We start from the raw sequence: 13,443 nt of genomic DNA, 5'->3' as shown, positions 1-13,443 counted from the left end.
GATTGTAGCTAGAGCTTTCCTCACTAGCCAAGGCAATGCGACGTTGGACATTCACTCCTTTAGATCTAAATCAATTTGACAGTTTGCATTTGAGTTTTAACGTCTTTTGAAAGCCTTCAGAATGTTATGGTGACACTTCCTGGTATATATTTTAGGGGGTAAATATAGCTGATTGTTTGCCTTGAAGAAAAAAACCTTTTCTTCTTTTCTTTAGCGGCAGTAATTTAGCAATGAAAGTGAGTGCGCTTATTTCTTCCTTGCCTAAAAGTGATGTCCGCCGAGATATTGACTTTCTCAAAGAGAAGCACAGGTAAAAAGCCTCTAAATTGTTGCGTGTTAGTTTTTGCCACAGTGCATTCGTCGTTGTGAAATCTGTGTGATACGTAAGATATTTCAATACTTAATGAAACGTTTTCTAGCACTTGATTTATTATGTGTACAGGCAATGAACAATCCACACATATACCCAAGAACAGAACTTGGTCTAAAAACTTGCTATCTAAGACCATAGTTGATTTAATTGTTCAGAGCTGAAAATAAATGTTCTTGATGCTGCTTTTAGCATTCGTTTATCTCTGCTGAGCAGGCATTTGTAGATAGGCTCACATGGTCAAAACCCCAAAGACAGTGCACAGGAATGGGGGGTATCATCAGAGCCCTGAGGTTTGTAGAAGTACGTAAAAAACTGGTGGTAAAATAGACCTCAAGGGGGACTCCCCCCGCAAAAAAATAATCATCAGAGTCCATAAAATGCTGGCTAACTATTGGCAGGGGAATTGGATGGGAGGGGGAATGAAGGACAGGATCACGGACTGTGCAAAACACTAAAACAGGAACACTTCAAGCTGCAACATTTTGTTGTGGGTTGCACTTGATGTATTTAATAAAGGTTCTGATAACACATCAGTCAGAACTGCTATGAAGCCTGGCTTTCAGAAATGGATAAACTGCTACATTCTGACATGCCTTAATGACTGGAGTTTGGGGGATTTCTCTGTTGTTTTGTAATTATTAATTCTGTGTGTGGCAACTGAGATCAAGTCCCTTTCTTTAGTTTGTCCCAAATTCTTCAGTTCGGAAACCTGTTGATATTGTGGTTCTGTTTTTAAGTCATATCCCATCACTTCAAGAAATACTTTGTAATTGCGCAATGTAAACCTCCACTTGACACAATATTTTTCTCTGGAGGTAGTTCCCGCCATTGGCTGTGTGTTATGAAGTGATGGGACATCTGTTGAACCATAGCATGCTTTCTAAAAACACAAAAGGGTTATATTATAAAATTCCAGTGCATGCCCTCCCTACAAATCATACTTGCCCTTTTATATACCTTGCTCAACATTGGGTGTATTTTCCTCCCCATAGTGTACTAAAGATAGATCCAGAGCAGAAAAGCGAACCCTTCTTTGACGTTGTTGGCATTGTAGACCCGTTGTCAAGAGAAGCACAGAAGCTGTCACATTTACTGATTGTAAGATCATTATTGATTTCTTGCACGCAATTCCAGCTTTGTGATTTAGTTAAGACCTGTGTAGTACAGAATGCTATTGGGGGGTGATGAGAGAGAGAGAGAGAGAGAGAGAGAACGAACGAACGAACGAACCAGCTTCCAATCCTCATTTGACCATGAAATTTACTGGGTGACTTTGGGCCACTTCTCTCTTTTAAGCTAACCTCCTTCATAAGATGATTATGTATATATGTACGTTTCCGAGCACAATTCAGAGTGTTGGTGCTGACCTTTAAAGTTCTAAACAACCTCAGCCCAGTATACCAGAAGGATATCGTTCAGCCTGGACACTGAGGTCCAGCGCCGATGGCCTTCTGGCGGTTCCCTCAGTGTGAAAAGTGAGGTTACAGGGAACCAGGCAGAGGGCCTTCTCAGTAGTGGCACCCACCCTGTGGAACGCCCTCCCATCAGATGTCAAGGAAATAAACATCTATCTGACTTTTAGAAGACCATATGTCTTCTAAGGCATCTGTTCTAAGGCATCTGCCTTCTAAGGCAGCCCTGTTTAGGGAAGCTTTTAATGTCTAATGTTTTATTGTGTTTTTAATATTCTGTTGGGATCCACCCAGACTGGCTGGGGAAACCCAGCCAGATGGGCAGGGTATAAATGTTTATTATTTATTTATTTAGCATGGGGGAATATTCAATTTGAGGTGGATTTAGGGCAATGCAAGTACTTCCGTTGCACTTGGGTATGGTGTAAGAAGTTGCAAACAAATAAATTTATATGTACAATGAAAGTGTCGGGAATTACGTTGTTGCCCCATGCAAATTGTTTTGCTTAATTCTGGATAGGGAAAAATCCCACACAAAACAATTTCGTTAATACGAGAATTGTTTCTGTTAGTTCCTTGGTCAGGTTGTCAACATGAAACTGAGGCTGTTTATGAACTGTAGATTCAAGCTGTCAGAGGCGCCTTTGAAAAGGTAAGTAGCACATGAAAGTTTATTAATGAAATGTGCCCCATAATATGGTTCCCACTTAGAAGTAGTTGCCTTGCCTAATGACTTTACTCATTAGGCAGTGAGTATTCCACAATCTTCTGCTAGTCTCATTTACGTTTTCCCACTCTGCTGCTTCTCGATTGCAACTTTCCTTCTCTCCAAATCTTCCTTTCTTTCTGTTTGGAATTACTGTGAGTAATTTTGCAAGTATTGCCACAAATACTTGATCTTCCAGTCCTTTCATGTACCCAGGCATTAACACCCACTTCCTGCTTCTCTGAATTCTTAAATAAATGTGCACATTGGTTGACTGCACTCTGTTAGAAACACGCTTAGCATAAATGCAGCAACTCGTCGCTTGGTGCTGGTGCTTATAAAACATTAGTGGGTATTAATGCAGAAAAATGGTCCTTTAAGCAAAGTATATCCTCATAGAAAGAGAGCTTATAATTGTAATCACTTTATAATTGGAATTGCTTATCAGAGCTCATCATATTACCATTTATTTATCATTTTTGCTGTATTTGCTTTCTGCCGTGTAACCAACAGCCAGGAAGCCCTTTCCTTTTGCCAAAATAATTAGATCATTTGTTACAATATTATGAGTTTTCTGTGACTTGTATTTGCTTTCTCCCAGGCATAAAATGGGTTCTGGGCAGGAAAATTAATCATTGTGTGCCTCATGTTTTTGAAGGGCTTGTTCACTTGCCCTATATAATAGGGCTGTCGCATTCAGCTGGCTAATGCTGGCGTCCTGAGCTGCGTGTTCTGTTTTTCAAAGGGCTGGTAACACCGGCCGCGTTCTTGGCACGTGTTGACAGTGAAGAGAATGTGTTTGTTGAGGGCTCGGCTGGTAATTGTGGCACAGGAATCCGACCTGAGCTAGAAGAACTATAAAGCCTGTGGAAATTAAAAATAAAGAAAGGGTGTGAAAGATCTCCTACACTGTCTTGTCGCGTGTGGATTAGCTGCTTCAAAAATAGCAGCATTTGCGTGCTCGGCAATGATGAATGTATAAAATAGGATCAGAGGATTCGAAGGTGTTTTAAAAAAGTTGTTATGCAAACTTTTCAGTTGCATCTTGCCCTTCCTTTTCTGCTCTTTTCCCTTTAACGCTGACATTTGTATCCTTGCTGTAGTTTTTATCGTTTTGTTCTGGAGTCCGAACTTGTTTCAGGAGCCAGTGGTTCCTTTCCTCTCGCACCGGGAGCAAACTTCTTTGAAATGCCAGAATCCCCTCTCCTGACCCTCAACATGATCACTCCAGAAAGCTGGCTGGTTGAAGCGGTGAACAGTTCTTATGACCTTGATAACATTTATTTGAAAGATGTAAGTACTGTTTTCTAAATGTATGCGTAGGAATTGCACAAATGCATGATGCATGGGACGCGGGTGGCGCTGTGGGACACGGGTGGCGCTGTGGGTTAAAGCCTCAGCGCCTAGGACTTGCCGATCGAAAGGTCGGCGGTTCGAATCCCCGCGGCAGGGTGCGCTCCTGTTGCTCGGTCCCAGCGCCTGCCAACCTAGCAGTTCGAAAGCACCCCCGGGTGCAAGTAGATAAATAGGGACCGCTTACTAGCGGGAAGGTAAACGGCGTTCCGTGTGCTGCGCTGGCTTGCCAGATGCAGCTTGTCACGCTGGCCACTTGACCCAGAAGTGTCTCCGGACAGTGCTGGCCCCCCGGCCTATAGAGTGAGATGGGCGCACAACCCTAGAGTCTGGCAAGACTGGCCCGTACGGGCAGGGGTACCTTTACCTTTACCTTTATGACTGACATATTAATAATTCTCCCCTCCCTTTACAAAAACATTCAGGATTTGTGTTTTCTTTAGGACCTGCAGGCAAAAAATGCCTCAAGAAAAATAACATGATAAATGTTTGCCCTGTTTCAGATACATTTACAATCAGATAGATAAATCAGGTAGATTTAGTGACAAAAGAAGTTTTTTGAATGTGTACTAACCAAGAAGGAGCAGAAGACATAACTTGATGTGTGAATGTTTTTAAATAGTGAATTGTTCTATTTTCAGACATCTTTACAGCATACCTAAAGGTTTGCAGTTGCACTGTATGCCTTTACGGTGTAAATTCTGGGTCTGTTTTTCTATAGCTTATCATAGACTGTTTTTGAAACACTTGCCTGACAGTATAAGAAGTTTTGTATTGGTGGTAGAACGAGTTGGTGGCAATAAACCAGGAGTCCTGCTGAGTTACACACATTTATGTATTTTGCCTCTCCTTATATTACAAAGAACATTGCTTTGTTTCCATTATTTTGGCGTGGGTTTATTTTTGCCTAAGGATGAGTATTTTTGTATTCAATAATTTTGTGAGAGTACCGTAGCTTCCTCATCCTAACTGTCTAGCCACTAATGGCTAACAAGCTTAGGTATTTACAAATACTTGGACTAGCTTAGGGCCCCACCAAAATGAAAACGTGACAGGGGATTTTGGATTAATCACTTTTTAGGCAGGGTCCATCTAGGTCTAAAACAATAAAGCTAACATTTTCTATCTGGGAACCCTGAAGATCATGGAGTCAGCCCTGTTGTGCAATTCATTTTTAATATATTTGGACGAAGAGTAGTAAATAAGGAAAGCTACCACTGAAATTTGCTGCATTGGCATACAGTGCCAAAAAGCAGTAGAGGAATGGCCCTTAGTAGTAGTAGTTTCCTAGCATCTCCAGGTAGCATCCCCTGGTAGACAACTCTGTCTAGAAGTCCTGGAGAGCTTCTACCAGTCAGTGTAGAGAATACTGATTTAGATGAACCAATGGTCTGCCTCAGTACAGTGGTACCTTGGTTCTCAAACTTAATCCATTTTGGAATTCCGTTCCAAAACCAAAGCGTTCCAAAACCAAGGCGCACTTTCCCATAGAAAGTAATGCAAAACAGATTAATCTGTTCTAGACTTTAAAAAACAACCCCTAAAACAACAATTTAACATGAATTTTGCTATCTTAACAAGACCATTGATCCATAAAATGAAAGCAATCAATGTACTGTAGTATAAAATAAATAAGGCAGTATTGTATATGATAAAAATAAAAATTACATTTTTTTTCTTACCTGCTCTGATGATAGTCATTGTTTGGATGGGGGGCTTTTATCCATTTCCGCACAATCAATCAACCAGTAGCTGAACTGGGTTCCACAGTCACAAAAACAAATTAACCAAAAAAGCCTCAAAAACAAAAATGCAAAATAAATGGCAAAAACAAATGCACCAAACTTAATCCGTTCCTGAAGTCCATTCGACTTCTGAAATGTTCAAAAATCAAGGCGCAGCTTCTGATTGGTGCAGGCACCTTGGAAACAATAGCTGACAGTCGCATCAAATGTTAAGCTTCTGAAAAATGTTCGAAAACCAGAACACTTCTGGGTTTTCGGTATTTGGGAACCAAGGCATTTGAGAACCAAGGTACCACTATATACGGCGGCACCCCATGTTCCTAGCTTCTTAAGAGAAGCAAACTCCCTAAAAGAAGCATAATGAATTCTGGGTAAAAAACTGAATGTCAGTTGAAATCGTAGCTGCTGCAAAATTAATTAATTCTTGGACAGCTGGGGGAAGGGACCCTTTCCCCTCCTTCTGCCTTATTAGAAAGGACAGAGCTTAAATACAGTGGAAGCAAGGTTGAATCAGGTCTAATGCATTCAGTAAGATTGAGCCTTCTGTGCAGGTCCATAGCCACAATGTTTGACTATCCGTATATGCCTCCCACTCCCTAATTTCTGGAATTCTAAACCAATGAAATTGTGCATTTTCACAGGTTGAGAGTGTTGTTTCTGCAGAGTATGAGCTGGAGTATTTGTTGCTTGAAGGACATTGTTTTGATGTAGCCACTAGACAGCCGACTCACGGACTGCAGTTCACTTTGGGAACTAGGAAAAATCCTGTTAAAGTTGATACCATTGTGATGGCCAATCTGGTAGGTTCTGGCTAAGCCTGGCGATGGAATACTCTATTTGACCAAATGCTTATTATTGCCTACCTAAACACAACTGGCCCATTATTATTTGATTCTTTGATTCTTTTGGGCCCAGAAATGATGGTTAATTATAACGGTACATATGGCTGTTTCAGACAAGCTGAAGATTTTGCTTCGGCTTTTGACTTACTACAGCTTAGTGTTGCATCTGAACACAAACAGACTGCTGTTAATCTTAACTATGGTTTATTAAAACAAGCCAACTTCCTAACATTATTATGTCATGTTTTTGTGAGCTATACTTAAGTGTGACCAAAGTTTAGGAAATGGGTAGGCAAACTAAGGCCCGGGGGCCGGATCCGGCCCAATCGCCTTCTAAATCTGGCCCGTGGACGGTCCAGGAACCAGCATGCTTTTACATGACTGGAATGTGTCCTTTTATTTAAAACGCCTCTCTGGGTTATTTGTGGGGCCTGCCTGGTTTTTTTACATGAGTTATTTGTGGGGCATAGGAATTTGTTCATCCCCCCCCTTCAAAATATAGTCCAGTCCCCCACAAGGTCTGAGGGACAGTGGGCTGGCCCCCTGCTGAAAAAGTTTGCTGACCCCTGGTTTAGAATATAGATCCTGCATTGCAGTGGATGACCCTTGGTGTCCATTTGAACTCTACAATTCTGTGATCCTATGACCCAACACTAAACTATTTAATAAAAAATGGAATGGAAGCTTTTAATCTTCTGTTTGTGGTTGCACCAGCAGATTTTTTTTTTTTAAGGAATCAAGGATTTCATGAGCTTGAGGTTCCTACAGACTCATTCTACATGCAAACACAGGGGCAGTAGCAGAAAAATGCTCTGTTTTCAGGTCACTATCCCATGATATTATGTAGGATGTGGTGCCATGAGTAGAATTTCCCAAAGGTTCTAAGTCAGCATTGCCAAACTTGGCCCTCCAGATGTTTTGGGACTGCAATTCCCATCATCCCTGACCACTGCTCCTGTTAGCTAGGGATGATGGGAGTTGTAGTCCCAAAACATCTGGAGGGCCAAGTTTGGCCATGCCTGTTCTAAGTGATCTTTACAGTTCTATTGTATAACCACATCTATAAAGGGGCTATGATTAATGTTAACACTGGTTTATTTAAAACAAACCAGCTTGATCAACCATAGTTTGAAGTTGGCTTCTTCCAAAAACTATAACCACTGTTTGTCAGATTTAGACAATATGACTGGCTGCAGGCCAACTAAAATAGAAGTGAGTTTCCAAACTCTGCTTCCGGGACTACACTTGGGGAAGAAGAACAGGCAAATCTGGGGGCAGGCTAGGCTTTGTAGAACACAGCCACTGTTTACAAAGAAAGTGTTCCACCCTCCTGCTTTCAAAGCAATATTTTCATTTTGTTTTGTTTTCCTCCTTTGTAGGGTTATTTTCAGTTGAAAGCAAATCCAGGTGCTTGGATTTTGAGACTACGTGAAGGAAGATCCGAAGAAATCTACCAAATATATAGGTAAGTCATAACATGAAATTTGCTAATAGTGTGGCGGTCGCTGGAATTGCTGCAGAGAAACATTCAGGCATCAACACAACTCTGTTCATTCTACTGTTTGCAACAGCACAGTCTGACTAGGTGTTTTGACGAACCTTGCTTGCTCCTTGCTTCTTCTGAAGGAATGACGTTCACCAAACTGTCCTGTTTCAAAGAGAAGCCTTTGGAAGAATTCACATTCTTCTCACTTCATCTGAATTGGGAATTTGGCAGTCTTAACAGTACAGTCCCAGGCTACAAGACTTAGGAATGTTACATGAGTACAGTGTCTTACTGCAAAAAGGTTTAAAATCACAGGAATAAAAATTCCGTAACGGGTATAAACAGGGAGTTTAACATCCTTAGCATCCTCGTTTTTTTAAATAAGGAAAGATAATTTCAGAAATGGGGTAAATTAAAAGAAACAAACATATGCAGATTTGCTTACTCGTTTATTTTATGTTGCAGAGTTCAGCTTTTCTTGGTACAGAATTTGGGCTTATTATTTAAAGCACATGCAATTGACAAAGAAGTGCACTAAATCCAATAGAATTTGTTGGAATTAAACATAACAGTGGGCTGGTTTCTGGATTCACTAAACGATCTGTTATTTTAAAAAGAAATACATTGGTATTCAGGTTACTAACCTCCTCCTTGAAATTATTCTTTTTTTTTTTTAAAAAAAGCTCCTTTGCTATTTAGACATTTACGGTGACACTATTCATGATGGCGATCATCATTTTGAAGCGGCTGCACCTGTAAACCAGAATTTCTTATGCAGCGTAGCTATGGATGACGCCAGATCTAAATTTGGCATCTCTCAAGTGACAAGATTTCAGTCTAATTATTATGATTCATTTGCAGTTCAATCCAGTGCTTCTCTATTTATAGTGCTGTCAAGCACTGCAGGGCTTGGATCAGGAACCCTGCAGGTCAGAGACAGGTTTACTCCTGCCTGCACCATTTGGGCTGCTGAACTCCACAAATGCTGGTGATCTGGGAATATTTGACAAATGAAGCAGAAGTCTTTCAAACAATGGCTTCAGCTGAGAGGGCCGATGGTTATCAAAGATTTCTGTGTTTGAGGGGGGATTACAATAACATTTAGAGATTAAAGTGCTCATTGTCAGAAAAGCAATTTTCGCAGTCTGGATGAAATATAAAGACTTACTAGAGAGTAAAACTCCGAGGTGGCTATCACCAGTGGAGGCCAAGGCCCGAAAAAGACCCAATATGGAGGCCTATTGGCCGAAATATTGGGAATTGACTGAAAAAATTGGAGACAATTGGAAGTTGCAGAGCCAGGACAAACTAAAAAATAAGGTGCGAGATTGGCTACATTATGCTCAAATTCAAGAGGTTTTCAAAATGGACAAAAAAGTTGGTTTCCAGGTGGAAAAGTCGAAACTAGAGACAGAATTGTTAGAACCAAAGACAAAGCTGTTATCTAGAATGTATAACTTGCTGCTTATGTGGAATTTACAGGATGAGACAGTTAAATCTGCTATGATTAAATGGGCACAGGATGTTGGACACAACATTATGTTTGAAGACTGGGAAAGGTTATGGAACACCGGAATGAAATTCACGGCCAGTACGGCCTTGAAGGAAAACATTATGAAAATGATATACCGGTGGTACATGACCCCAGTCAAGTTAGCTAAGATACATCACCTGTCTGACAATAAATGTTGGAAGTGTAAGGAAGCAGAGGGGACTTTCTTTCACCTCTGGTGGACATGCCCAAAGGTTAAGGCTTTCTGGGAAATGATTTACAATGAGTTGAAAAAGGTATTTAGGTATACCTTTCCCAAGAAACCAGAGGCCTTCCTGTTGGGCATGGTAGACCAGAAAGTGTTAAAGAAGGACAGAACTTTGTTTATGTATGCTAGTACAGCAGCAAGAATACTCATCGCAAAGAACTGGAAGACACAAGATTTACCCACGCTGGAGGAATGGCAGATGCAGTTGATGGACTACATGGAGATAGCTGAACTGACCAGCAGAATCCGAGATTTGGATGTAGAAACAATTGAGGTGGACTGGAAAAAGTTTAAAGACTACTTGCAAAAGTATTACAAACTGTATGAATCTTAAGACGGTGCATGATTTGGAAATGATACGCTTTAGCAATTATGATTAAGTAAATAGTAAACTAAGTGATAAAAGAGAAAAGGAGATAATATGAAATTGAACATGTTACGTTTATTTTAAAGGTATAAAAATTGTGACATAATACATTGAATATAGATACATAACATGTAAAGTTACAATAAGGTATGACATAAGGTAACAAATTGCTGACATTGTTAATATAAAGAACGCAGAATCGGAAGGGGTGGGGAAGTCCAAGTTGGGATTTTTGTTAAAAAAAAAAAAAAAATGGTTTCTTGTAAACTCCTTATTTGTTTGTAATGTATAAAATTTGGAAAGAAACGTAATAAAAAATATTATAAAAAAAAAAAATAGAGATTAAAGTGCTCATTCTTTAAATTGATATCCCTACATATGTAAATTTGTTCCTTATTATTGTCCTGTCTTAGGCAAGTCAATTGGCACTTTTGTAAAAAAAAACAAAAAAACTTTTGGGGTTTCCTGGTTTATACTTTGTGAAATATGGCAACCCTATTATTGTTGTTTAAATCTTGACCCTGTCTATTGATAGCTTTTTATTGTTTTGTACATTTGTACTAGAAGAGTAGGATAAAAATGCTCTAATAATGAAAGACTGTAAATATGTGTCTACTCAGAAGTAAGTTCCACTGTGTTCAATGGGTCTTACTTTCAGGTAATTGTATGAAGGATGCTGGCTTGGAAAATAAAATAAAGCAATAAACCGAGGTTTCTGAAATCCAGATTCTGAGCAATTTATCTTAAAGCTGGGAAGGTTTCCTGAAATATGTGTTGATATTACATTAATCAAGAGACGTGGGTGGTGTTGTGTTCCATCTCTCATTTCAGCCCCAAGCTTTTTAATGGATTTTTAAAATAAGTGAACCTGCTATTGTTTAAAAGATGTTTAAAAATAAGCGAACCCTTTGACAGTGATGCTCTGTAATCAAGCAATGCTCCTTTCCAAAAGTAATGCAGCTCTCTTAAGCTCAGTGTTATAAATGATTGAACGTTTAAAAAGTGGTAAGATTTTAGAAGGAAATACCATATTGTTGTTCTCAAATTGAAGGCTGTACAAATAATATGAATTCATAAATTGAATTCATTGGGGAAGGGGTATTTTTGTCTCTTTTTGTTACCACACCCGGGACCCCAGCTGATGACATGAATATTTACCTTCAGTGCTGACATTGACTACCTAAGGAACAAAATAAAAATGGGTGCTTAAACTGAAGGAACACCAGGATCTTAGGTCGTTTGGACATCATCATCAACCTTTTATTCGACCGTCAGTCAGAAAAAAGTACATTTGTCAATACACAGTTAAAACATCCAGGAAGATTTTAGAACTTAGCCAACACTAAAATGGGCTAAACAGATAGCCCCATATCAATACAGTCAATTATAGTCTTGCGACGCTTAAAAGCTGAAAAAAGAAATTTGGCCGCCAAGGAAGGTATAGCTCTAGTGACATTGTTCAGCAAGTGTAAAACCTGGTTTTCTCTGGGTAGGAAGCTAAATTGACATAGGTGTGGGTCTATAAAATTTTGTCTAAGCTCTGCATAAGAAGGGCAAGTCAAGAGAATGTGTTCGGTGGACTCAACCACACCCATGGCACAATGACAGGTTCTCTGGGCGTATGGTACCTCCCTGTACCTTCCCCACAATATCGCAGAGTCAAGGACATTTAATCTAGCCGCTGTAAGAAGTCTGCGGTATTCAACATAGTGGATTTCTGCAAGGTAGGGGGCTGGTATGGTCCGATAAATCTGGTCCCCTAGGAACATCCCTGGTTTTACCAGGGCTATGTCCTCTTGTCTGGCAATGTCACTCAGTCTCCGGGAGATCACAGCTCTAGCTTGATTGTACGTCATAGGCTCAAAGTAAAGGTGAGACAGTCCGCAGGATTGAACCTCGTTAATGACCTCCCTTTCCCACGATGATTGGAAATCGTCCCTCAATATCAAGGGGGCAATACCCACTGGTTTAAAACAAAATCAAAATATAAAATCACAAAATATGTAATCAAAATTATAGTTTGTTACTATGCTATTTATGCTGTGTTATGAAATTGTTTTGTAGTGTTTGCTTGAAATGCATCCTGTTACTATGTTTTAAGCTACTTTGAATATGGTGTGTGTGTGTGTGTGTGTGTGTGTGTGTGTGTGTGTGGAAAAGCCACATACAAATAAAATGAATGAATTCCAGGTGTAGTGGTTAGGAATGCTTGTCTGTTCCTTTCCCTACAGAACTATAAATCTTGGTTTGGCAACTAAGCAAACTAGCCATACAGAACTATAAATCTTGGTTTGGCAACTAAGCAAACTAACCATACTGGAATATCTACATTGGGGGGCAAATAAACAAAATGTTGTCTGTTTATGTTTGTCCGGTCTGCAGCTTGTCTTGCTTCCTAAAACAGAGTGACGTCGGATACAATTGCCAATAGATTACAACAACAGGAGAAGTTGCCTTTATTGTAAGAAGTGTTTCTGGCTGTTAGTCAATGTCTTAAAGCTGGTTTTGACATCTTTTGCGGTGTGTCTGTTGGTGATATTCTAGACATGCTTGCCTTAGGAAGAATCATTCTGAAGGCTTGCTGAGAAGGGCCCAGATATTTGCAAGAGATTACCAGATAGTTTTTGGCTTCTTTTCTAAGAATGCCTTAAGCGGAGTGGGGGCTCTACTGAAGCTGAATCAGTAAGTTGTCTTTTGTGCAAGAAGCCAGTCTTTTGCATGCAGAGTTTCTCGAGGGGAGAGATTGGTATTGGCAACTAGGCTTCAGAGACTTGGCAACAGGAGTTTTCCAAATAGCCACTTTTTGCTTTCCAGTGTGATTAGGATTATTCATTCAATGAAGGTACAACTGCATATTTTGCATTTAGAATTAGCTTTTAAAGACGCTGAGCCTGTAGCTTGTGGATAACTGATAGCTCAAGCATGGGTTTTCGTGCCAGGTGGCCTCCAGTAGATAGACTTTAGCTCTGGAACTCAGCTGTTGAGCATAATAGCACCGTATTGATTTATGCTTTGTTGAACCAACTTGCTTGCTAAATTGATATGACCTTCCCCCAAAATTTATCCTTCCGCCAGCAGCCTCTGCTGGAAGCATATAAATGTGGAAAACTTCCTAAATTAGTAAGCTGGTACAAACCATGCTGTGAACAGGCAGTTTTCATTCTCATCTGAGCAAAACATTCTACTTCTTTATGTTGTGATTAAAAAAGAAGTGGGTTTTTTTCTAATCTGAAGTTAAAATAACTTAACTTTTCCCTCCTCCTAGGCATGAAGGAACTGATTCTTCTGAAGTTTCAGAAGAGGTTGTTGTGGTACTAAATAGTTTCAGCAGCAAAATCATCAGAGTCCAGGTATGTATGCTAATAAAACCTTATGGGAACAATTTTATGTTTCATTTCT

The 13,443-nt window shown here is 39.9% G+C and overlaps 1 protein-coding gene across 3 annotated transcripts in view; it reads left to right on the top strand.

Annotated features, from left to right (window-relative positions):
• The window catches only part of UGGT2 (UDP-glucose glycoprotein glucosyltransferase 2), a 76,288-nt gene that overhangs the window by 54,047 nt on the left and 8,798 nt on the right, over positions 1-13,443 (top strand). For all 3 annotated transcript variants that reach the window (XM_053384579.1, XM_053384580.1, XM_053384581.1), the window contains 7 exons: positions 215-310; positions 1,366-1,471; positions 2,358-2,437; positions 3,595-3,784; positions 6,231-6,389; positions 7,811-7,896; positions 13,310-13,394. In XM_053384579.1, the coding sequence (XP_053240554.1) occupies positions 215-310; positions 1,366-1,471; positions 2,358-2,437; positions 3,595-3,784; positions 6,231-6,389; positions 7,811-7,896; positions 13,310-13,394 (802 nt within the window). The remainder of the gene's footprint in view (positions 1-214; positions 311-1,365; positions 1,472-2,357; positions 2,438-3,594; positions 3,785-6,230; positions 6,390-7,810; positions 7,897-13,309; positions 13,395-13,443) is intronic.

The sequence above is a fragment of the Podarcis raffonei genome, chromosome 4 (genome assembly GCF_027172205.1).
Source record: "Podarcis raffonei isolate rPodRaf1 chromosome 4, rPodRaf1.pri, whole genome shotgun sequence".
In the NCBI taxonomy this organism is placed as follows: domain Eukaryota; kingdom Metazoa; phylum Chordata; class Lepidosauria; order Squamata; family Lacertidae; genus Podarcis; species Podarcis raffonei.
This window is presented reverse-complemented; position numbering and strand designations above follow the sequence as displayed.